Source organism: Chlorocebus sabaeus, chromosome 23 (genome assembly GCF_047675955.1).
Source record: "Chlorocebus sabaeus isolate Y175 chromosome 23, mChlSab1.0.hap1, whole genome shotgun sequence".
Taxonomy (NCBI): domain Eukaryota; kingdom Metazoa; phylum Chordata; class Mammalia; order Primates; family Cercopithecidae; genus Chlorocebus; species Chlorocebus sabaeus.
Genome location: NC_132926.1, coordinates 78,756,893 through 78,781,006, shown reverse-complemented (window position 1 = coordinate 78,781,006; position 24,114 = coordinate 78,756,893). Strand labels below are relative to the sequence as shown.

Below are 24,114 nucleotides of genomic sequence, written 5' to 3'. Positions count from 1 at the left end.
GTTTCTCCTCCACGGCCATAGCTCTCACCAGGCTGGCCGTGCTGCCTGGGCCCTGGACTCCAATAACCCTGCCTCTTCTCTTATTTCTCCAGCTAGAGGCTGCAGTTGCTAATTTCTAGACTACTGTGCCATCTCCTGATTACCTTCTGACTTTTCTATCACCTATGTTACCAATTTCTTGCATTCAATTACTTCTGTAGATATTCAAAATGGTTTCTGTTTTGCTGGTTAGACCCTGCCTGAAACAAATCAGTTTACAGAAAAGAAGGCAATGTGGTATTTCTTGCACACCTGGCTTTGTAGATTCCGTTTTACATCATTATGTTGCTATCAAATTCACCTATTCTGTGCTCTCAAGCTGGTTGTTTGCTAGCTGACATCATTTACATCAACGTAGTATAATATTTCCCAGACAACTGACATTTTAAAGTCATTTTAAAGTGATTTTCTGGAAAGGATGCCTTGAGGCAAAGACATAACTTACACAAAGAGTGTGTGAGATGGAGTTTCTGAGTCCCCAGATTCAGAAGGCCTTTCAGGGCTTACAATCTATTCTACATTTGGGCCTAACCCTTTATATGTATGCCATTTGTCTTTATAGATTAAAGAGATCTTCATAAAACACTAAAAAGCTCGGGGAAGGGATTCTGCCTTAACTTGCACCCCTTATATGCCCCTCAGCCACGGCCCTTGCAGCCCGCATCCAATCCGAGTGAAGACAGTACCCAGTCAGCATCTCTAGGTGGCATAAACATATCCTTGATGGGGCCACACATAAACCATTACTGCCTGGTGAATTGGTTTATTAGGTGTTCTTTGTGACACTCAAGAACTGACTGAAGTTCTGATTGGGTGAAGAGTCAGGGTTAGGATGGGAGCATAGAGCACCACCCAGGGAGGGAGGCAATTTGGAGACAATGACCTCAAGAGAGCTAGCCTTGAGCCTAATAAACTAAGAGGGGAACTTTATTGCTTTTGGCCAAAGAACACTGCCAAACTCTCAGAGCAAAGGGCAAGTACAAGACATTCTTCTGAAAATGTTATAAGATTTCAGAGAAGAAGAAATGAAATTAAGTCTCAATATAAAATATACAATGTTTTGGAGGTGGTTTTATGAGAATGATCATCAGGACAATACACTATTGTGTCAGATTATAATCAGAAATAATTTTCAGTGTGTTCTCCTAATGTACTGATGCAAAAAGTTTCTTCATTTATTTATTTATATTATGTTGTGCTAGCTTCTATATTTTTGAAATTACATACAAATCTCTGTTGCAGAAAAAAAAGGACCTGATGTTTTCTAAAATTGTTTAGGGAACATTCCTTAAAACTTACACTTCCCTCTACCTTCCTGTACTTACTTTAGGGCACATAAGCAGTAGCATAAAATGTCTTATAGCTGAGCAGCCTCCAGGAGTCGTTCTGTTGAACTAGAGATGTTTATATATTTTTTGCCTTTATATTATCAGGAACATATGTAGATTCTGGAACAAGTGTGAGTCAAGACTTGTTTTAACTTGTATTAATCTACTCCAGATTTATGTCTTTTATGTTCATATAAAGCATTTTGTCTTAAAAAATAACAAACTCTCTTGATTTGACAATGGCACCGAAACTTATAAACACTTATAAATAATTTCGGGGTTCACTGACTGCGTATATATTCAGCCTTAGCCACTTAGTAGGCATATGACCTAAACTTTCTGCATCTTTAAAATGTGGATCATAATTGGTTACTTCCTCATAGAATAGTTATTGAGAGATGTAAATTTGAACATGCATGCCAGTAAATATTCTTATTGCTGAGCTTAACCAGTTTGGCAGAGATGTACATGAATTGAGGGAAGAAAATCTTCATCAAAGAAAAAAATGTATTACCGTAATAGACAAGATCAACATTTGCGCAAATTAAAAAAGTTAATCCAATCAGAATCTGAATTTGAAGTTCCCCACCTTCACCCCCCGCGCCACCTTCACTGGATTTTAGGAGTTTTTGTAGACTGACCCTATAATTTTTAATTTCATGGCCTTCTAGTTTTCTGTACTTCTGCTCAGGGCTGAGCCCTTTAAGCAGAGACTCACAAGCGACAAATATCAGCACACCACTTAATTGAGGAAGCCGTAGTGTTCCCAGGCCCGCAAGTTGGAGCTCTTTAGTTGGGAGTGCGGGGTTTAGACTAGAGAGCGGGTGTTAGGACTCCTCCTCCCCACCACCAGTTAACAACCCCGCCCACCCCCGCCAACTTGTTCTGGCCTCCTAGCGCCTTTCTCCAGCCCGCCGGCCCGCCCTTCCTCCGGGTGTCTTAGAGCTGGGCGCAGGAGGCGGGCTCAGCGCTGACGGGCTGCGCCTCTGCAGCCAGAGGGAGGAGGCGGGAAGGCGGGCGGAGGTGGAGGCGGAGGAGGAGGAGGAGGAGGAGGCGAAGGAGGAGGCGGAGGAGGAGGAGGGGGCGGGGACTACGCGGGGCGGTAGCTGGCGCCGAGCGCGGTGGGAGAGGAGAGGGTACCCGGCTGGCTCGGCTGGCGGCCTCTGCCAGGATCTCGGCGCCGCAGTCCTGCGCCTCTCCCACCCCTGTCTCCTGCTCCGCGGCCCCGGGCACGGCGGAGGCAGCGGAGCCCTGGGCCATCGGTAGGTTGCACGGGAACGGCGGTTCCGTCTGTAACCTTTTGTGCCGCAGAAAAGGTGGTGGTTATGGGGTGATTGGGGGAGTAGCGGGTTTGCCCCAGTCTCCGATCCCCAGTGCCAGCCCCAATCGCGGCGCCGCCCCTTCCTCTCCGCCTCGTGTCTGGGCCGGGTGCACGATGCCCGCGGTGCTGGGGAAACCCGGCCGGACCAGCTTCTGCGATGGGCGGCGGGGCGGCCCCAGCGTCCCATGGCCTCGGTGGACCGGTTCCCAGGCACCCGAAGGGGACTGGGGTCTGGTAAACTGGGTGGGGCCCGCGCGGGGTGCGGGGAGCTTGCGGTTCCCTGGCACAGGGGTGGGGCCGGAGACGCTGTGAGTGTGCAGCGCGTGTGAGTGTGCGGGGGCGTGCGCCCCCGTGTGCGCGCGTCGTGCGCTCGCTGGGGAGGTGCGGGGACTCGGCGACCCGGAGCGCCTTTCCCGCGGTGCCGCGGTGCGGAAGTCGGGGCGCGTTGGCGCGCATACTCGCTCCCTCCCTTGGCCGCCGTTCCCGCACCGCGGGGCAGCGGGCCTCAGGCCCCATTGAGAAGTAGCTTTCCTCTGCCTGGTGCACCTTTGGCTGCATGCCCGGCAGCGCTCAGGGTGCGACTGCCCGGGTCAGATAGCACCTCAGGGCGAGCCCCGGCGGCCTGATCTCGCCAACCCTCCTCGCCCTCCGAGTGTCCGCTGGTGCAGTGGGGGTGGACTGGCCGGCTGTGGCCGCGTGCGAGCGTGTCGATTGGGGCCCGGTCCGAGCCAGAAGCGTAAGCGGCAGATGTGGTCGGGCATTGCCGCCCTCGCCCCACCTGTCGCGGGTGGACTTTGGGGCAGGTGGGAAGCGGAGGAGAGGGGTTTCGAGGCGGGTGGCAGTCAGACCTCCAGCAACGGCCCCTTTGTGAAGCTGCCAAACTCTTTCTAGTGGTGGAATCTGCAGGTCTCAGCCAGAAAGGAGATGGGAACGCGAAGGGAATGATGGCCCCGTCCTTTTCCCCTTGCAAGTGTTCCACACCCTTAGGGACTCCCTGCTTCTCCTCCCACCTCAATTTTCAACCCGGTGGGTTAGTGATTTGGGTGGAACCAAGATTTCCGCGCGCGTGTGTGTGTGTGTGTCTGTCTGTGGTGCACAGGTAAAGCTGAAGCTGGGAACTTTTTATTTGAGCAGGAAGAATGGAGGCATTTTACAGTGTGCTTGCCGCTCCTAGCTGAAAGAACAATTCTTGCACATTTCTGATGTTACTAAACTCTTCGTTTTCTTTTTTTTTTTTTTTCCCAAAGAGCCAACCTACAAGTTAGGGTTGTTAGTTGTTTTATTTTCTCAAATCCTGTAATGCAGGATTGACACTAGGGAGATAGAAATGACCCTTTTGCAGAGTTTATTTTCCCAGTCATCTCAAAATATAGTATTGGTTATTAATGCAGAAGCTTCTGGCCGCGATTTATGATTACATTATTATGTTTAATGAATGTGTCACAGAATCCTCAGTATTTTAATTATGTAACTGAATGCATTATAAACTTAAAAGCAAAATGAACAGGATAAAATATAAGAGTTAATGAATACAGAGACCTGTTAATTTGGTAACAGTTGATGTATTGAATGAATAGCTTTTGCTAACATTTTAGTTTATTTAATTGCAAATTAAAGTGTTAGTAAGTATTTCAGTGTATAAGATATAATTATTGATATTATGTAACAATGAATTTGCTTATTTTCTTTGTATATTTCTGTGTATTTTAGACAGCTATTATAAAATTAACTCAAAAGTATTTAATATGTTGAGAGTAATAAAGCTTTATGTGCAGGATTTAAAATTTCTTTGCTTTTTTGTAGCTGGGGGTGAGGTGAGGTGAGGGATCAGCTCCTTTCCTCCAGAGAGAACTTTGATTTTGTCAGCAGCCTATCAAAATGAGTACCTGGTTTTAAGCTTTCCCAAAGGTTAGCCAATTCCACCGTGTACACCTGTCCCATTTTGATGATGCTTCTTAAGAGGCACATTTCTTGTAAAGGCTGCATGTTGACCTTTAGTTCCACTTACTGTCGGTCATATTTGCAGTGAAACTGAATATTTTTCTAAAAGTAGAAGGATGACACCACGTGATATTAGTAACCTAGGTTTAATTTTTACTAGCAGAAATGGAAAGATAATGAGTGCTACACTTTAAGGGGGTGGATTGCTATTAAAAGAACTGATACTAGAAAGAGAAACACGTTTTTGTCTTACTGAACGAATTATGAGTTATCTTACGAAGTTGGCAAGGTTAATGGTTTGTTTGTAAGGTCAAGGATGGTTTCAGAAAAGTCACACCCTAGTTAACTCTTAAAAAGTATTGATGACTTAGTTTTTGCAAGTTGCAAATGGTAAAGTAAGAGTATTTGAAAGAACCCTCTAAGATGAGCATCTAGGTACAGCTAAACATTTTGTTTTCATTGTTGTGTTGTACTTTGACAGTTAAACCCTTTTATTTCTGCTTAGTGTTCAGTTAATATTCCTCCAGAGATGTTTTGTTTCATCTTTTATTTGTTTTTAGTGGTCTTTGAGACTAGTGGTCACAAAATATTTTTACTATTTTGAAAGGAATTTTTAAAAATTGCTATTTTTTTCCAATTATTGGTCTCTTCTTAAATAGCCAGGCTGAAAATAGAAAGAGACAGGTAGTCTGGCTCTTTTCTTTTCTCTTTTCTTTTCTTTTCTTTCTTTCTTTCTAAATGTTTTGATGGGCTTCAGGTTAGGGCTATGAAAAAAATGAAAATAAATGTTTTGGTAGCTAAAATTAGAACTCACAACTTCTACTGTACCAATTTCTTTGCTTAAAATTTGTCTTTTCATAATATAAACTTTAATGATGAATGAGATTTATTTACCAATATTTGAAAGGGCTATGTGCTGGTCCTCATATTTATAATCTTATGATTTGTGACCAATATTATTAAATTTTTTCTTATTGCTGTTTTGTTAGTGATCTGTGCTGAAGCTTGGGATTTACAACTTTTTTGTGTATGTATGGATTTTGTGTGGACCTAAACATTTCCAAATGGAGCTTTGTATATTTGTATCCCTTTTCTGGGTTCCTAGTGCCATTCAGGTTTACTGTTATTAGATGGATTTATTTCCATGTCTGTCCTCCCCTCTGGCCCAGTCTCAGGCTCTCTATATGTACACTAGTGCCTGTGCGGTGTGAGGATATATAATAAGACTCAAGAAACATTGTTGAATGACTGCGTAAGTGAATACCTAAGTGGGTACACCCAAAGAAGAACTCAGATCTGTATGGGAATTCACTGTTCAAGCAGAAGGGTGTTTCTCTTTTTAAAAGTCATTGCCTTTCCATTGGTATATGTTACTTTTGAGTAGGATAACAATTAAAACAGCCAAACTGAGACAATTTTGAGAGTTAAAGGGGGTTGCTTTAAATAATTATACCAGGGTATTGACTATGAATTGAGATACATAGTCACTCTACTTTTGAAAGGCATTCTTATTTACCTGTGGTAATAACTATCACCTGAGAAATTCGATACATTTGCTATTTAACGTTTGCAAACTTTTCTATTTGTAGAAGCTCCACTTGCAGTCAAATGTTGGGTGTCTTTTGCTTAGTCACCCATGACTTTCTTATCCAGAAGTCTGTGGGCAGCTCTTGGCCAATGCTTAGTTTTTCCTATTTTTATTGCTTATGGGATAATGTCCCACTGCATTCTGTTTCAGCTGCTTATAACTGGAAACATTTATTATATCCTGTAGCCTTTGCTCTATTTACTTCAGTCTTTGTTTTTATGCAGCATTTAGTCTGTCTTCTAAGAATTTCACATGGATTCCTTTTCCTCTTGTTGACTGTTTTTGAGAGGAAATCTGTTGATATCTTTCCAAACCTTCAGTGTTCAGAACATTGGCCAGAATCAGTTGCAAGCAGTAGAGAATTAGAGATTTTTAAAGTATTCTAAAAATGTGTGTTATTTGGAAGGTACATGTTTTGGGGATTTTTATATTACAATCTTTTAATTGTTTTAAGTGGGAGATGGGGATAGAACCCTTACTGTAATTTTGTAGTAGATTATGGGTTGTGTCTTAAAGAAAAGATATATTTTTATACTAGTTAGTTTCTGGTCTTGTTCTTTTTATTTGTTTTTCCCTCTTCTCCTCCTCCTCCTCCTCTTCCTCCTCCTCTTCCTCCTCCTCCTCCTCTTCCTCCTCCTCTTCCTCCTCCTCTTCCTCTTCCTTCTCCTCTTCCTCCTCCTCCTACAAAGCAGTAAGCAGAGTCAAAATTAGAAAAAGTGAGAATGTAGTGGAGCTTCTGCACTTGGGTTTTGCTTGTGTTGTTCCCTTGGACATTGTGTTTATATTCTATTTTTGGCTTGGCACTGGCATAATAGGAATAATCAGTTACTACTCTTTGTTTACTATGAAATTACCGACCATTTCCTAGATTTACACATCAGCTCCAGTGCAAGAGTTGGATAATATCTTTAAGGCTCCTCTACTTTCCAATCCAGACTAAAGTTTTAGTTGATTTCTTTCTGTTGGTGTTGAAAAACTCTTTGAAAGTGTAAATATTTTTCTAATACATTTACAAGCTTGAAAAGAAGAATATGTCACCAAATACACAAGGCAAATTATATGAAAGTTTGAATAAGATTTAAGACTATCAAAACTATTCTTTAGGATTAAGACATTCAGATCTTTCTAATGTTCCTCCTGCTTGTTTTTCAATTGACATTTCTAAAAGTATAAATGAAATCTATCCCACTTTGTGATAGATGTAGTCTTGAGAAATAAAGCAGAAATATGTAACTGTATTTGATATCCAACCATATAACCAGACGGTATTGGTTGATACATTTTTTCTGTCTTATAATTTATGATTTTAGAAAATATAAGCTCATAGGAGAAAGAGTCCATGATTCAGAAGGCTTTTGTATGAGACTCTCCATGATGTGCCACCAAATCCTAATATTTTTCAAGTTGGAAGTAACCTTGCAGCTAAGTAGTTCCCCCAGCCATTTCACAAATGAGGCAATAAAACTTTTAGATAAAGTGCCTCCCCCTACACTTAAAATAGAATTTCATTTATAGAAATTAATTGATGTACATTTTGCAGGATCATGATTATTATGTAAAAGGCTATGCTTATGGTCTTATCATTGAACAGAGGCCAATTGGGGTTCCAATTCCTGCTCTGACTCTCATGTAGTATCACCTGAAAGAGTACTTTAAAATAAGGATACTACGAAAGACTACTTTAAAAATGGAATAATAATATTTTCTTCATGGAGTAGTTAAGATTAAATGATATAAATTGTATATAGCTTTTGACATATGGAAGATGCTAAAGAAATGTTAGTTTTCAAAATTCCTCTTTCCCATTAAAAGTCCATTAAATAAGAAATGAAGATGAATGTTATTACATTGGGGAAATTCTTTGGGATAATTATATTAAATATTTTGTCTATAGATAACAATTTTTGTTACAATTTACTGTGTGTTAAAACCAGAGGCTTCATTGGTGGGGTAGAATCAAGGCTTAATTTTTAAGATTTTTTGGTTACCTGATTTAAGAATAGTTGGTGGCAAAAGACATGAAAGGGAGTGTTTCTGTTATCTACATCTGAAGAAGCTACAAAGGCTGATAAACATGCTAGTTTCTTGGAATGACAGTTCTTGGTGCATTAGCTCCTTCCATTTTCTCATGCTAAAGAAGCACATATTAAATTTAGTAATTATCTATTTCCTTTGGATGAAACTCTCCTGTACTGGTAAGGAAAGTAATAAAGTTACAAACTCCTTGCCTTTTTTCTTGCAATTGGTCTTTCGTTTGATAAGGTATTGTAAATGTTGCCACTTCTCGGGCTCTGTGCACCTGCATAGGTAAAATGAATCTACTAGCCTCATTTGACACCCCTCCAACTGCTTCTGTTGTTGAACACAACCGAAAACCAACAACCAAAGAAACTTTTACAGGTGGAAAAGGACTTTGGAGGGTATTCCTCGTCTCAGCAAATTAACCCTATTAACTAGGGAGGTAGGAGATAAAGATAGATGATCTTACACATTAACTTCCCAGGTAAGAGAGGGAAGGCACAGAGGAGATGCTAGAAACCTTAAGTAAGGTGCTAACTATAAAAAAGTGCTTTTTCAGACACTTGTCTTTTTTTGTTGTGTTATCCAAGAGACTTCTAATCATTTGCCTCACGTCAGTCTTATGAAAGATTTACATTGTTGCTGCTTTATGGCTAAAATGAGTCGATACCAAAAATTAATTGCATAACAATAGCATCACACATTGTAAAGAGCTTTGCAGCATGTAAAACATTCACCTACCTCATTTCATTTGATCCATCAAACAACTGTATTAGGGAGGAGGGGGGGTTATTATGGTCTTCATTTTAGAGATTGATATTTATGCAGGGTCAAGAGGCAGAGTTCTTAGCAAAGCCAGAGTTAGGAACTATGGCCTGTACTTTTGATCCTAGCCTGAGCATTATTTTTTTTGCATAGAGTACTGTGAATCAGTTGAACACATGAATAGGACTAGGATGGTGAAACTAATACTTATTACCTTAATTTTTCTTGTCTCTTTATTTAGCCCAGTTAGCTACTCCTAGTCTCTAGGTAGAATTTAAGCAACAGAGCACAGAGAAATACACATGATAAAATGTTTGAGGATGCATTTAGGTGAACAAACTCAACATTAATTGAATTAATTAATTATTGGATCCTATATCACCTATACTTGATGTTACTACCTCCTGCTTGTTTCATTCTCTTTTGCAGTTAGAATTGATATCATGTTACAAGTTGTGTTACTTGTTAAATTAAAGGTTTATTTTTGTATTTCATGTTTAGTACCTGGAGTAGAACAGAAAAATTATTATGTCTGTGTTCCCTTGGGACTCATTGGAAATTGTACAGTGACATCTTCTGGGATTTAGTCTGGTAAGTTATATTTTGCTTTTTCTGTTTGTTAACAGTTGTATGAACACAATACCATAGTGTGGTTTTTAAAGACGACATAAATAAACAAGTGAGTGTGAAATGTCAATCAAGTGAATGTGTAATGTTGGTGTATTATTGCAAATATGTATACTCCAATTACACATTTTTAATGGTGAGAAATGAAATTGTTGCAATATGCAAATATTATTTTATTTGAAATGTTTGACTAAGTTTTCCTTCCTTTAAATTTCTTTAATATAAAGATCTTATGAAATAAAATTTAAAGTGTGGTAGTTACAGATAGTTGCTCCAATTTGGGGCAAATTTTAGTAAAAACATTAATCTCCAAACATTGCTGAAATAATTTGCAAAAAATTCTGGTTATATATTATCATACGTAAAGAATGAGCTAACAGGTGTCTGAAAGGAGCATTATTTTCACTTAGTCATATAGCAGTTCAGTGAAAATGTGACATTCTTTTTATCACACCCTGGATTTAAACCGTTAAAAATATGCAATGCTGTTTTCTTCCGTTAGTTGTCTTTTTTCAGTGTGTCATCTGTGTGTCTTTGCTGACATAGTTGTCCATGTGGCTCGAAGTCTTTGAAGGGAAAAAAGAAATTCCTAATGATCTATGGTAGCTCTTTAGCATTCTCAAGACTGTATTAGGGTGACTCCATGCTTTGGTGCGTCATTCTACTTGGCCATTATCTTTGTACATCCTTGCTTTGAATTACGTAGAGAGGTCATAATCCTTGGAAAAGGCAGAGTTTCCTAATAAGTGATTTCTAAATTTCTAGTCAGCAGCAGAATGATTCAAAGGAATGGTAGGGAAAAACACATACTTTAACCTCATTAAGTAGATAAAACCTATTACTTTTATGAAAATGCACTTTAGAATGTTGGAAAAATGGAAACATTTCTAAAATTTTCAGTTTTGAGGAAAAGTGTAAGAAGTTTGAAAAACAGTACAAAGTACTTTGAGAGGATATTGAATAAAAAATAATGTGGCCTGGTCACTGACTCAGCTAATAGAAATAAATCACAAAACTAGAGCAAGTGTGTAGAAGCTACAGCAATATATGTGTGTGTATCTATGTCTATCCATCTATCTCTGTATATACCTATATTTGTATAGTTGTTTCTTGGCATTCATGGGAGATTGGTTCCAGGACTTCCCCCAGATACCAAAATCTGATGATATGTAAGTCCCTGATACAAAAATGGCATAGTATTTGCCTATAACCTATGCACATCCTCTTGTATACTTTAATCTAGAGATTACTTATTATACCTATTACAATGTAAATGTTACATAAATAGTAGCTGCACTAAATTGTTTAGGGAATAATGACAAGAAAAAATTCTGTACGTATTCAGTGTAGATGTAATTTTTTGCTTTTTCAATTATTTTCTCTCTGTGGTTGGTTGAATCCATGGATGCAGAACCTGTGGAGACATAGGGTTGACCGTATATATGCATGTACATACAGATATATGTGTAAATAAATTGACATTCTAGCAGAGCTGCACAAGGTGAAATGAATCATCTTGGGAGGTAGTGAGTTACCTGTCACTGCAGGTGTTCAAACATACGTGGACAACTATTAAGATTCCTTTTCATTCCGAAATTATATGGTACAAAAAAAATTAAAATTTAGAGGACCATCTGAAACTTGGAAATATGTGACAGAGTTCATTTATTTTTTAATGTCAGGTTTATTGAATTATTACTTAGTACAATCCATCCTTTTAAAGTGTACAGTTTGATGCATTTTAACAAATGTATCCAGTTATGTAATGACCACTACAGTCAACCAGTAGAATATTTTCATCACCTGCTAAAATTCCCTTTCTCCCCTTTGTAGTTATCCCTTCTCCCCACCCTAGCCCTTGGCAATTAATGATTGATTCTAGCCAATAGTTCTGCCTTTTCCAGAATGCCACGTAAGTGGAAACATGTAGTATATAGGTGTAGTATCTGCTTCTTTCACTTAGTGTTTTCCCAGATTGTTCCACTTCATTGCTGAGTGGTATCCATTGTAGGGATGGACTGCAGTTTGTTCATCTCTTTCCCTGTTGATAGCTATTTGTATTTTTTTCTCGTTTCAGTGTCTGTGAATGAAGCTGTCATAAATATTCACATTCAGGTGTTTGTATGGACATGTATTTTCATTTCTCTTAGGTTAAGTATCTATGAGTACGGTGGCTGGGTTGTTTAATGAGAATTTATTCAACTTTATAAGCAAGTGCTAAACTGGTCTCTAAAGTAGCTGCACCTGACAAAGGCTTCCAAGCAGCTAAAATCACTACGCCAAAGTGTGTGCAGATGCAGGAGCCCGATTCTCATTCAGCACAGATTTATTTTTATCTTATACGCAGTTTTAACACGTTTGGTTAACAGACATTTCCAGCCCACAGTGGATTAGGAACAGTAAATTAGAAGACCTAGGGGTAGGCTGTTAGCAATTATAAGCAGCCAAAAATTATGTTCACCAACATGACTATACAGTAATTACTGATTAAAAACAAAGCAGGGACTTACAAGAGTGAAACTCTTCTATCTGATAAGTTCTATCTGACAAGTTCCCAAACCTAGATGCATATTAGAATCACCTGGGAATCTCTTACAAATTGCAGAACCCAGGCTACAGCCCAGATCAATTAAATCAACAAATCTGGGGTGGAACACAGACATCAGCAGTTTTTGAAGCTCCTTGCATGATTCTGGTGTGTAGACAAGTTTGGGAACCACATGCTTGAAGCACAGCATGGACTTGGAGCCAGGGAGCCTGAGTTGTAATTATAGGCATTAACTACCTGTATAGCTCTGGGCAGGACCCTGTCTTCGTGATTTCAGTGTCTTCTCTATATTTGGAGGTAGAGGTTCCAGGTAGGTTATGTCCAGGATGATTCTGGCATTAAAACTGCATCACTCTAGCCAGGGGCGGTGGCTCGCACCTGTAATTCTAGCTACTTGGGATGCTAAGGAGGGAGGATTGCTTGAGACCAGCCTGGGTAACATAGTGAGACCTCATCTCTAAAAGTATAAAAGAAAGAATTAACCAGATGTGGTGATGCACACCTATGTCCCAGCTACTTGGGAGGCTGAGGTGGGAGGATCGCTTGAGCCCAGGATTTTGAGGCTGCAGTGAACTATCATTGCGCTACTGCACTCCAGCATGGGTGACAGAGCAAGACGCTGTGTCTAAACAAACAGACAAACAACAAACACAAAAATAGGTGACTCTAGATATCATAGATATCACTGGACTGGTATTAGCCCTGCTTAGGAGACCCTATTTCCCCCAAAATGGCTCTATTCGAATGGTTTGATTCAAGTACCTCTTGAAAAGGATTTTCTTAACATGATGACATTTTTATTCTGTATATTTAAAATGGTTATGTTGATATCTGTTTTCTCTTATATGGTATTGCTGTATGTTGCTAAAAAAAAACAGTGAAAGCATATGGAGCAGTGTTTTGATAACTGGGAGTGAATTTTTTTTTATAATCTTATTTTAAAAAATTCTCAGAATGCAATTTCAAAAAGAATTCTTTGTATAGCAGTTTTGAAACTTATTAGCTATTTTCAGAGCTGGTCTAAGGAGCTAAGGCATCTAGATCGTATTTTCAAAATGTTGCTCTTTGTGCCAAATAGATAGGAAGCTTGGCCTCTTGAAGAGTGTTCAAAGCTGTGCAGATTTCATACAGGTCTACTCTCTTGACTGTTCTTCCTGGTGCACGGGGTTCCACTCACGTGTGTTATGGTTTGGACCTGTTTGCTTTAGTCTCAGCCAGAATACTGGTATTGGGGTATTGAATGCTGTATCTAATGCTTTTGAAATGTACACTGTATGTATTTTTCTAATATATATAAATGAAATGTTATCTTCCTTTTTTGAAGGAAAATTTGCATTTAGTTTGTAAATTTCTTTAAGGAGTGTCTAAGTGTTTTTTAAGTGAGAATAATATCAGGAGATTTGAGGTCAAAGAATGGTGGTCATGTCCCTTTCATTTATCTTTTTCTCTTTGAAAAAATCAAACACATCAAACAAAAGGAAGCACATCATCTTCCTTTCTTCTTTTGATAATTCCTATTTCTAAGCAATAAGAGGAGAAACAGGCACTCTTCTGATGAGTGTATAGATTACACTCTTTAAAAGTGTTTACATTAATTTTTAGTTATATAAAGTAATACATTATCCATATAAAAACCAGAAGCATTATTAATAAAGTTTTGTGGTAATTGCTATAAAAACCTACAAAGTACATGTTCTTTGACTCAGCATTTTTACTTCTGGAATTTTCTGCAGAAATATTCATGTGTGTCTGTGTGTACTCTTGCATGTTTTCATTGTAGAAGGAAGTAATCACTCACTCTCACATTTGTAAATACTCAGGAAAAGGAAGGATATACCAAAATATTAATAGAGATTTCCTCAAGATGTGTCCGGCATTGGTAGGGGATGAAGAATGATTTTGCCATTTATAGTACATCATTATGAATTATTTGGACTGGATAGCTTTCAGTTTGCATGTATTGCTTTTACTGATTTCAAAAACAATAACAAGAGAAAACAATCCTTTGAGCAGGTTAGTGGGGTAAGAAAAAGGTAGAAAGTATCTGGAAGGGAATGGTGGTTATAAAAAATATTTGTTGACTCTAAGACTTCTTTGAGATACCTCTGTATGGTTAAAGAAATTAGCAACTAGGATGGTGCCCTAGGCTTTGAGCCTAGTGAAATAATTTTTGTTTCTTGGAGTGTGTCACTGACTCAGACACCCTGTAGCATAGGAGCTGACTGTGGGCAATATCTGGATGTATCTTGGTGTTAAGTCACATTCTCAGCTTTTTGGAACCTTTGCTTTTCTTTCTCTCCATGAGAATTACATTGTACCCTACCTTTACCACATCCCTCCTGTCATAAAAAATATGTTTGATAAACTAATTCAGTCTGTAATAGAGAAAAATAAAGATGTTTTAAGAGAAGATGGCAAAAACGAGCAATATTAAACTTGGTGGAATGAGTCTAACAAGAGAATTTCATGCCTTTGACATCTCAGTTAAAGGTTCGAGGAGTTGGAATTTTTTTAGCAGGCATGCTACTGATGTATAAATGAACTCTATATATAGGAAAGCTAATGAAGCAATTAATTTTTTGAGTTTCTTAGATGAAATACAGGTGTTAGGATACAGTGTTTCTCAAAAGGAATTCTTTCTATAGCATTTGTCAGACGTATCACCTGTTTTCAAAGCTGGTCTAAGGAGACAAGGGCATTTAGGTTATATTTTCAAAGTATTGGTATTTATGCCCCAAATTTAGATTTGGCCTCTCCGAGAGTATTCAGACCTATGCAGATTCTATAAGGGTCACAGGCTTTTGAACGTGCTTATCCTGGTGCACCAGGTTCTCCTATACATGTGTTGTAATTTGGACCTATCTGCTTTAGTTTTAGCCAAAATTTACAATTTCATTCTGTACCCAATGCTTTAAAAAATGTGTACTGTGTACATTTTTTAAGAATTAGTGTTACCTTTGTCATCTAGTTGGATCCACATAAATTTCAGCAATATAGAGGCATCTATAAACATTGCCAAATCGTTCATGTTTTATAAATACATTGGTACCATTGTTACTGGTTGGATTGTGAGGGAATTTGATATTGAAGACCTTAGGTGTCATTTGAAAAGTTGTATTGTTCCTGATACTTTTTAAGAAGCTCAATTTTAAAAGCATTGTTCAATTACAAGTTGACTTTTCTATTCTTGTTTCATTTTCTGTTTTAGCTTCTTCTCTGCACAGACATTTTGCTGCTTCTGTAATTACAACATTAATACTTTTTTCTGTTTTCTACTTACAGTCCATTTTTGCTTTAAACTATATATAAAAGGCATTAATGGGAGCAAGAAAGGTATCCTTGATCTCTGGGTTTTAGTGCTCTGGAATGAAGCAGGTGGCATTAGACCTGATTTCTTGACTCACAGGCTATTCTTATTGATGTAGTGGGAAGTGTGGCACCTGTTGCGTGGTACCTGTAGTAGTATTTATGAGAGTGCTTTGTGATTGTTTATCTTGGCAGCAAGCTTTTTGGATACAAGGTTTATTTGACAATATGAAACAAAATGCTGAGTCATGAATAGGCTTATTAAAAAACACAAGCCTGTAAGCAGTTGTTTTCATGGTAAAACCTGAAGAATATACTGCTAAACACAGGCCACCTCCAGTTATAGTCACCGTAGCTGAGTTTCCTGATGAATGTCTTTCAATAAGAAATTTTGCTGTGGAAAATGTTGGACATCTGTATATCTGTATATCTGTCTTTAGTGTCTTCCCCCGCCCCCCCCCCCCCCCCCCCCCCCCAGAATTCTGGAGTTAGGAGGTACCTAGACTTCTTCCTCTGCAGATGGGACAGTGTCTAAAGTGCTTCTGCCCCCGTTGTAAAAATGACCTGAGCAAGTTGATTCTGTAACTGATCTCAGGATCTTGCTTCAGTATTTAAATCTAGTCAAGAAATTCTCAGGAATGTGGTAGCATAAGTTTTGTTTTCTGTCACACGGAAGAATGGGAGGTATGCTGCTTATTCAGCATTCAGCCTAACTACAAATGAAATATTTGACAATGAGGGCTGGCTTTTCTGAAACCCAGCCTCTGCCTAGCTTTCTTGGTGCCGCGTAGTAGATGCTTTTAGAAGGGCAATAGATAAGTAAAAAGAATCCTTTAGAAAAACAGAAGCCGTTTGTGAGGGTCTTGTTTCCAGTGTTCGTGTTCCTACGTGAATATCGAGACCTGAAGTTGTTCTTGTACATATGGCGGTATATTGCGGAGACCAATGAACCACCCAATGAACTGTTAGTTTTGAGAAGACACTATTTGTAGTTTGGAGCAAAAATACTGATGTTTGATAGCCAAAAAGTACAGTTTTCCAGCTCTGAGAATTGCTCATCAGAAGTTCAGCAGATAGCAGCTATATAATTATATTTAAAGTCAGCCTTTTCATGTTCTGGCGCCTTGAGACTCTCCCGCAGGAATCTTCCCTGGAATACTGACCTGTTTTGCATTGACTTTAGTTGCTCTGTTGAGTATTTATGTTGGAGGATATTAGAAATGCTTACTCCTTCAACTTTCTGGTTAGATTGTGTTTTCCATAGTGAATGTTTTGTCTACCTCAGTAAAATGTGGTAGATTTCATATGCCAGACTGCCTGGTTGAAATTTCCAGAGCTCTTAAACCACATCTACTACTTAACAACCTAGGTTAAATCGTTGTCTACCAGGTTGATATGTGAAGATCCTATTTGTATAGTTCTCTTCTCAAGCAATTTTTTTTTTTTTTATGGTGTATTTGGCTGTTGGGAACTTAACTGATGAGTTACTCATCTAACAGTAGTGTCTATTTCATATCAAATCAGATTTTGACCTTTACACATGTCTTCACATTTCTAATTTTCCAGGTACTTCCAAGTATTTTCTAGCTAATATATTATTTCTGCCTATTTCTCTAAACCGTTGTGTCCTTCTAGGCTTTATCTTCAACCCCCAAGGATTCTCAGGATTTCTGACAGTTTACCTTGATGCAGCAGGATTGGCTTAGTATGGCGACAAACCTTTGATGATTGTGTTGCCCTCAGAAACCTGTGTCCACTCCTCTTTACTGCACCTTTGTGCGCTATTAACTTGCTTAGCAAGTTTTTTTCCCTCGTAGGCAAAAAAGATGAATTTTAGCCTCGCTTCTGCATGAATTTTTACCCAGTTTGGAATGTGTGGGGTCTGAAGTCATAGATTTAAAGACATTTATAATATACCAAATGAGAATGCAGTAAGCTGCCTGGTGGAACTCCATGAGTTGTCACGGAGTGCCAGATTTGAAAGAGACCTAGACCAGAGTCTCAGAGCAGACGGACAGCTTGAGTGTCACTGCCTTGGTGACTCTCCTTGGGTGTGGTGCCCAGTCTTTGTGTGTGTGTGTGTGTGTGTGTGTGTGTGTGTGCCCTATTCTCCATGGCCCTGGTTATTTTTTTGCCTCACTGACCCTCCTCTCCTTTTCAGGATGAAGTATCAGAGAAACAGCTGCCAGTCAGGTTACGTAGGTTGGAGGCCTTGGCTATGTCCTCTTGTATTCTTTCTGGGTTACAAAATTAGTGAGAAAGGAAGGATAAATTTGTCATTTGGCTCCAAGTTAATATTTGTTTGTTTAGCGTAAATATTTGTTGAGGCTTCGTATGGCTCTCTAAAGTTTATTAGCTGAGAAGTCTTATGTGCATATCAGAGTAGCTGGTAGTCACCTGGTATTCCAGTCCTATCAATGGAGAAATAAATTTCCTCAAATATAATTTATTTTATATAAATAATATAAATACACTATAATATACTTTATTTTTACATTAAAATATAATAAAGCTGATTAAATCTAAAAGAGTTCAGGGACTAGAGTATTTTGGTGAAATAAACACGGGAAATAGTCTACAATTGAGAATAAATAGTGAGTAATACCATGTAGATCCTTTGGCATTGCTTTATCTCAAATACTGTAATAAATGTTTGTTTTCAGTGGGGATCACAGGGAGCACAGGGTGGTATCTGGTAACTTCATAATCTTTTAATAAAAGAAGTTAGAACATGCATGTGGAGGAATAAAGTGCTGTTTTTTGTTTTTTGTTTCTTTTTAAAACAAAGCTTTCTAATTGCTTGGGTTTTAAATGATTACCCAATCTTTAAGAAATACTTCAATAGGAAGTGGCTGTCTAGTAAAAAGATTCATAAGAGTTATTTAATAAATTTTTAAGTAAATTTTTTTTGTCTTAAAATCAGTTGATGTCATTTTTATTAGCAATCTGAGATACTTAAAACCATGTTATCTACTTCCAATTAAAAAGCAAGTACAAATAGTTTCTCAGAAATGAAACGGTCACTATTTCCCTTAGTATTTTAGTTTCCCAAATTTGATCTATCTGTAGCTTTCTAGGAACCTAGCCATCATTTGTGCTATTTCTTGTCAATGGAGCTTTCTAAACTGTGTATTGTAATAATCTTAAGGAATAATATTAATATTCATTGTGAATTATTCTGCCATTTATGAAACTATTGAAAAGTACAACGTCTTGGGTATTGCAAAACAGAATGTCAAGCCTGTGGTATATTTTATGATTAAATAGTCAAATTAAAATGACATCTGTTGTTTTATACATTTTCAGTATTAAAAATTATGTGATATATTGGATTTAGCATTAACTTTTAAACTATAAAATGATATTCTTTAAGTCACTGGGGATATGGAAGGAAGAACATTTACAAGATTTGGGGGAACCTTCCCCTAAGACTCCTCATACTCTACGAATAGTTGTTTGAAGTCTAAATTGGATTCCTTGCAGAAATTCGTCAGCTCAATCAGCTTTATTATATGTTCCTTAAAGACAAATTGAAAAGAATTGCAGGTGTCAAGAGCTAAACACTTTAAATTAAATAATGGAAAAATTTAACTTTCAAGCCAGAAATATTTTATGTGTTCTTATGAAACTATGTATGATTGCTTTCGTTTCTTAATGCTGAGATCTGTATTTGACTCACTTGATATTGCATTAAGGAATAAACTTTATGTGATTGAATGGAGTGCTGCATTTAGAGAAGTATTATTGTTGTTGTTTTCTGTTTGCCTCTCCTTCTGAACTTTTTCATAGCACATCAGACTTTAACTTGCCTTTCAGTTCTTAAAAGCAGAGGGGTAGTTGTCATTTCATGCTCACTCTGAAACGTTTAGTAGACATAGATACATGTCAGTGGTACATTGACTGTCTTTCAGGCAAGTTTATTTCATGCTCCCTGAGCCTTCTAAAAGGACCTGGCCTGGCCCGAGTCTCTGTGCATTATATTCTTCTAATCTAAGTCTGTTTACTTTTAGGATTGTGCAGACTGGTGCTTAAAATGGAAGTCGATATTAATGGAGAGTCTAGAAGTACTCTGACCACCCTGCCCTTCCCTGGGGCCGAGACCAACTCCCCGGGAAAGGCAGAGGCAGAGAAGCCCCGGTGCTCCAGCACACCCTGCTCCCCGATGCGGAGGACCGTGTCAGGCTACCAGATCCTACACATGGACTCTAACTATTTGGTTGGCTTCACGACTGGTGAGGAACTCCTGAAGTTAGCTCAGAAGTGCACAGGAGGTGAAGAGAGCAAGGCAGAAGCCATGCCATCCTTACGCTCCAAACAGCTAGATGCAGGACTTGCCCGTTCCTCTCGTTTGTATAAAACCAGAAGTAGGTACTACCAGCCATACGAGATTCCAGCTGTCAATGGCAGGAGGCGAAGGCGGATGCCCAGCTCAGGAGACAAGTGCACTAAATCTTTACCTTATGAACCTTATAAGGCCCTCCATGGGCCTCTGCCTCTTTGTCTTCTTAAAGGTAAGAGGGCTCACTCCAAATCTCTGGACTACCTCAATCTAGATAAAATGATCAAGGAGCCAGCTGACACGGAAGTGCTACAGTACCAGCTTCAACACCTAACCCTCCGAGGGGACCGTGTGTTTGCTAGGAATAATACATGAATGACTTGCAGAGAGCTTAGACCAGTTTAGGTCAGCCTACGCTTGGCTGGAAAAAACCCACTGCTGTACTCTGTACATGACTCTTCACACTATAGATGGTTATATCAGCTAAGTGTTCCTGGAACATAAAAATTGTCTGGATCAAATTTGAATACAGGAATGAAATCACAGGTACTTGGGGGGGATATCATTCTAGAGCACGCAACTGCAAAGAAAACAGAATGTTGACTGTTAGTTTGTATAGCTTTTTAGCTAGGAAAAAAAGGCTTTGGTACAGTAATTTCATCTTTATGATTCTGACACTCAAATTGGGAATGTTATCTGCTTGATTGTTGCTGACTTGATATGATTCATTAGAAATTTATATCTTAAGTACTCAAGTACTTCTTGAATCTCTGTATTTTACTATAAAATGTATGTAATGATTTGTTTTATGAAATTTAGAACTTGAACATTGCTGAATTGGACCACTTTTTATTTTTAAATATTGAGTTTAAATATTTTATAACTGGTTTTGCACTGAAAAAATTAACATTTCAGATTGACAACAGAGTAATCTTTCTTCACTTGCCTCAATAATATTATTGAGCAATGAATTTTTTATTTCCGCATGGAAAGTTATTGATCTCTATGGCTGTAAAATATTTCTTTATAGCGTTATTAAAGTGTGTCTTAATAAAATTAAATTTGGGATACAAAGTATTTATTTTACAATGGGTGGGCGGGGGAAGCTTTTCCAGAAAGTTTCCAATGTGATGTTTTCATAAGTTGAAAAAACTCTCCTTAGTGCTTATTTTCTAACTTAAAATTCACCTGGAACTTTAAATTGGAAAGGATTCTTTTAATTGTGGATTATAGGCATAATACTGTTTGCATCTGAATTTTCTGTAAGTGAATAAAACTTTTAATAGAGGAACTCATGATTTGTACTATCGAATGATTAAACTAAGTATGAAGTGATACCATTCAGCATGGCATCAGGTCATTCCAGTTTTAGTTCTGTGCAACACAAGCACTCACTGAAATTCCAGTTTCTAGGATTAGCGTAGGAGCCTAACGTGCTTCTACAGTTTTAATGGGTTAATCCTGGATTACTTAACAATTTATGTCAATTGCACTGGTTTAATTTGTTGCTAAAGAAATAATGCCCTGGCTTTAGTAACAAATACAGCTCAACTATTCTTGAATATATTTTGGAAAAAAAAAATGTATGTAACTTACCTTTTGTAAACGTTCTATTTCTTTTTTCCCCCATTTTTGACTCTTAAAGGTGCAATTTATTACTGAATTGAGATTTCTGGCAGCATAGAACTGCTTACTTTTTATTTTGGGGTCTGTGAGTTTCTTAGGTGTTAGCAATCTTGCTTATAAAATAAGAACACCTTTTAATTAATGAGTGGGTCATTCCTGGTGCAATTGTGATTTTTCTTTAGCCAGAATGAATGGCAAACTCTATTTAGAGCAAAGTAAGTATTAGAAAACCCTAGGAACTCTTAATCAACGTTTATTACACTTTCATTAAGGCAAACTGTGTGAAAGAGCCTTGGGGAAGTTGGCCTATATCTTACTGAGTTGATCAGATTTCTTGTTGGGCTGGAAATGTTTAGCTGTTGTATATTTTAAAGTAAATTGCACCTTTGTAACATATTGTATTGAGGAATGATCACTAAGGTTAGCTATATCTATACAGTCATTAGTTTGACAAGAAATAGAATCCTGTCAGATGCCAAAGAGTGGGATTTTTACGTTTAATGATTAAACACCATTATTTATTGACAATTTACCCTGTGGAACTGTATTATTTCTAACTATGAAATAAAGGGGTGATGTAAACACACATTGTTGTGTGGTGCTTTAAACTAGGTCCACCATCAACAGGCTACTTACTGTTCAAGAATTCCACTGAATTCCACTTAAAATATCTTATTTTAAGGCCCTACTTTTGTTAAACAAAACAGTGACAACAACAGAACTATTTACTTATGATGCTCATTGGCATTTTACGATAAAAGATGTATTCATGGCAATGATATGTATTCAGCCTATTAGGAAACACAACTGATTACCTGTGAGACCTGTTCTGCCCATGTGCCTAAGTTTCTTAATAACAGCTAAATAAAAATGTGTAGCTTTTTTGTTTTGTTTTGTTTTTTACTGAAAGACAGATGAAACTCTGTGGCAAAAATAAAGGGGTTAATAGTATGAGATATGGCATACTTACTCTTTTCTGATTAGTAAAGCTATATAATTTTAAATTTGGTTTTCTAGAAAGAAAGTTTCGAAACTCTAGGTCAGTAGTTTTCACAATGTGTTTGCGGAACCCCTTTATTAGTTCAGTCTTACTTTGTACCTCATGGAATGGTAGCCTATGGTAGGTAGGAACCAATTAAAAAAAAAAAGGATAGGCTGGATGTCTTTTAGTTGAAAAACAATCCCTTTTGACATGGTTTCTATTTTTTAACTTTCTCATTCTTTATTCAATTTAATATTCCATACTAAATAGGGCGCACTTGGCCAGAATATACCTGATGATATTATCTTACTGCTCTTGCCCTTAAACATTGCAGCACTACATAACTTTACTTTTTTTCTTCTTTTGCAAAAGTACCATTTGTTTGAAGCTCAGATGATGCATAAAGTTGCAATAAAATTTCATTCCTTGCCTCAATCTAAGGTGAGCTTCTTTTGCTCTTCTGACTTGCATTTGGTTGCATTTTACACCTCTGGATGCAGGGCTCCCAAAGTCAGTAGTCATGGAAGAAGCGGCTCTATGGGGATGGACTTAACATGTAAAAACCAGTTCAGAACCCTCAGATCTGGACTGCAGCCCAGCTGGGCTACTGTTCCAGAACCATCATGTCCTGTCCATTGCTTCTTACGCCCTGTAATGCCCATCTGTGATCCCTGTGTCTTTTTCGTTCCCTGGGATACTTTATTTAAGTGATTTCAATATTTGAGGTTCAAGAAGCTTTCTGAAGATTCTGAGTTAAGTTTTAGAGGCAGATAAGTATTTCACTAAAGAAAATATTTCTTCAAATCTTAAGCAACCTATTTTTACTCAGTTTTTTATTCTGGCATATTTTTGTCTCAGAAAAGCTTTTATTCTATTATAATCATTGAACTTTTTTAAAGGAACTTTTAAGTGACCCTGGTCTAAGTGTTATCATTCAGAGAACAGAGGAGGCGAGACTGTCACACTTTAGAAATGGCATAAATGCTCTAGAAGAGTTGGGGTTGAAAGAGAGCAAAGATGTACATTGCTGTAATGCAGAGAGGACAGCAAGTATTAAGTAAAATTGCCTTTTTAAACAATGTATTTGATTAGAGAAATGGAAATTGATGAGGAAGATTGCCTTGGAAATATAATAAATGTGATTATAAAGCTAGAAGTGGAGGCTGTCAGCACTTAATAATGCACTTCACTTTGTAATATACGTCTTTAGAGAAGAATTATGAAATGGACTTCTTTGATATTTTACATTGGAAAAAAGTTAAGGATTTTTCTGGCTGAGAAGACTGGAAACAAATGAAAAGAATGAGCTTGATTTATTATTTCGAGTTTGCTGAACCCCCAAGGACACTTCTTTCTTTATCCTGGAGAGATGTTGAATTTGTATTCTTGCCATTGTGAAATGACATTATGCAAGATTTTCTTTTTCTTCTTCTTCTTCCTTTTATTTTTTATTTTTTATTTTTATTTTTATTTATTTTTGATTTTATTTTTTGAGACAAAGTCTTGCTTTGTCGCCCAGGCTGGAGCACAGGGTGGCACGATCTTGGCTCACTGCAGCCTCCACCTCCTGGGTTCAAGTGATTCTCCTCCCTCAGCCTCCCAAGTAGCTGGGATTACAGGCGCCCACTACCACACCTGGCTCATTTTTGTATTTTCAGTAGAAACGGGGTTTTGCCATGTTGACCAAGCTGGTCTGAAACTCCTTACCTCAAGTGATCTGCCTGCCTCAGCCTCCTAAAGTGTTG

The 24,114-nt window shown here is 38.1% G+C and overlaps 1 protein-coding gene across 5 annotated transcripts; it reads left to right on the top strand.

The window, feature by feature from the left end:
- The first annotated feature begins 2,458 nt into the window (after positions 1–2,458).
- Positions 2,459–21,973, top strand: MACIR (macrophage immunometabolism regulator). 5 transcript variants are annotated; one of them, XM_008014080.3, is made up of 3 exons: positions 2,459–2,629; positions 9,503–9,592; positions 19,493–21,973. In XM_008014080.3, exon 3 carries the CDS (start codon positions 19,516–19,518, stop codon positions 20,134–20,136), a length of 621 nt encoding a protein of 206 aa, XP_008012271.3. In that variant the 5' UTR covers positions 2,459–2,629; positions 9,503–9,592; positions 19,493–19,515; the 3' UTR covers positions 20,137–21,973. The 5 variants fall into 5 exon arrangements, with proteins under 5 accessions (XP_008012271.3, XP_008012272.3, XP_008012275.3 ...); XM_008014081.3 differs by lacking the exon at positions 2,459–2,629 and adding an exon at positions 2,765–2,922; XM_008014084.3 differs by lacking the exon at positions 2,459–2,629 and adding an exon at positions 2,784–2,917.
- The last annotated feature ends 2,141 nt before the right edge of the window (positions 21,974–24,114 follow it).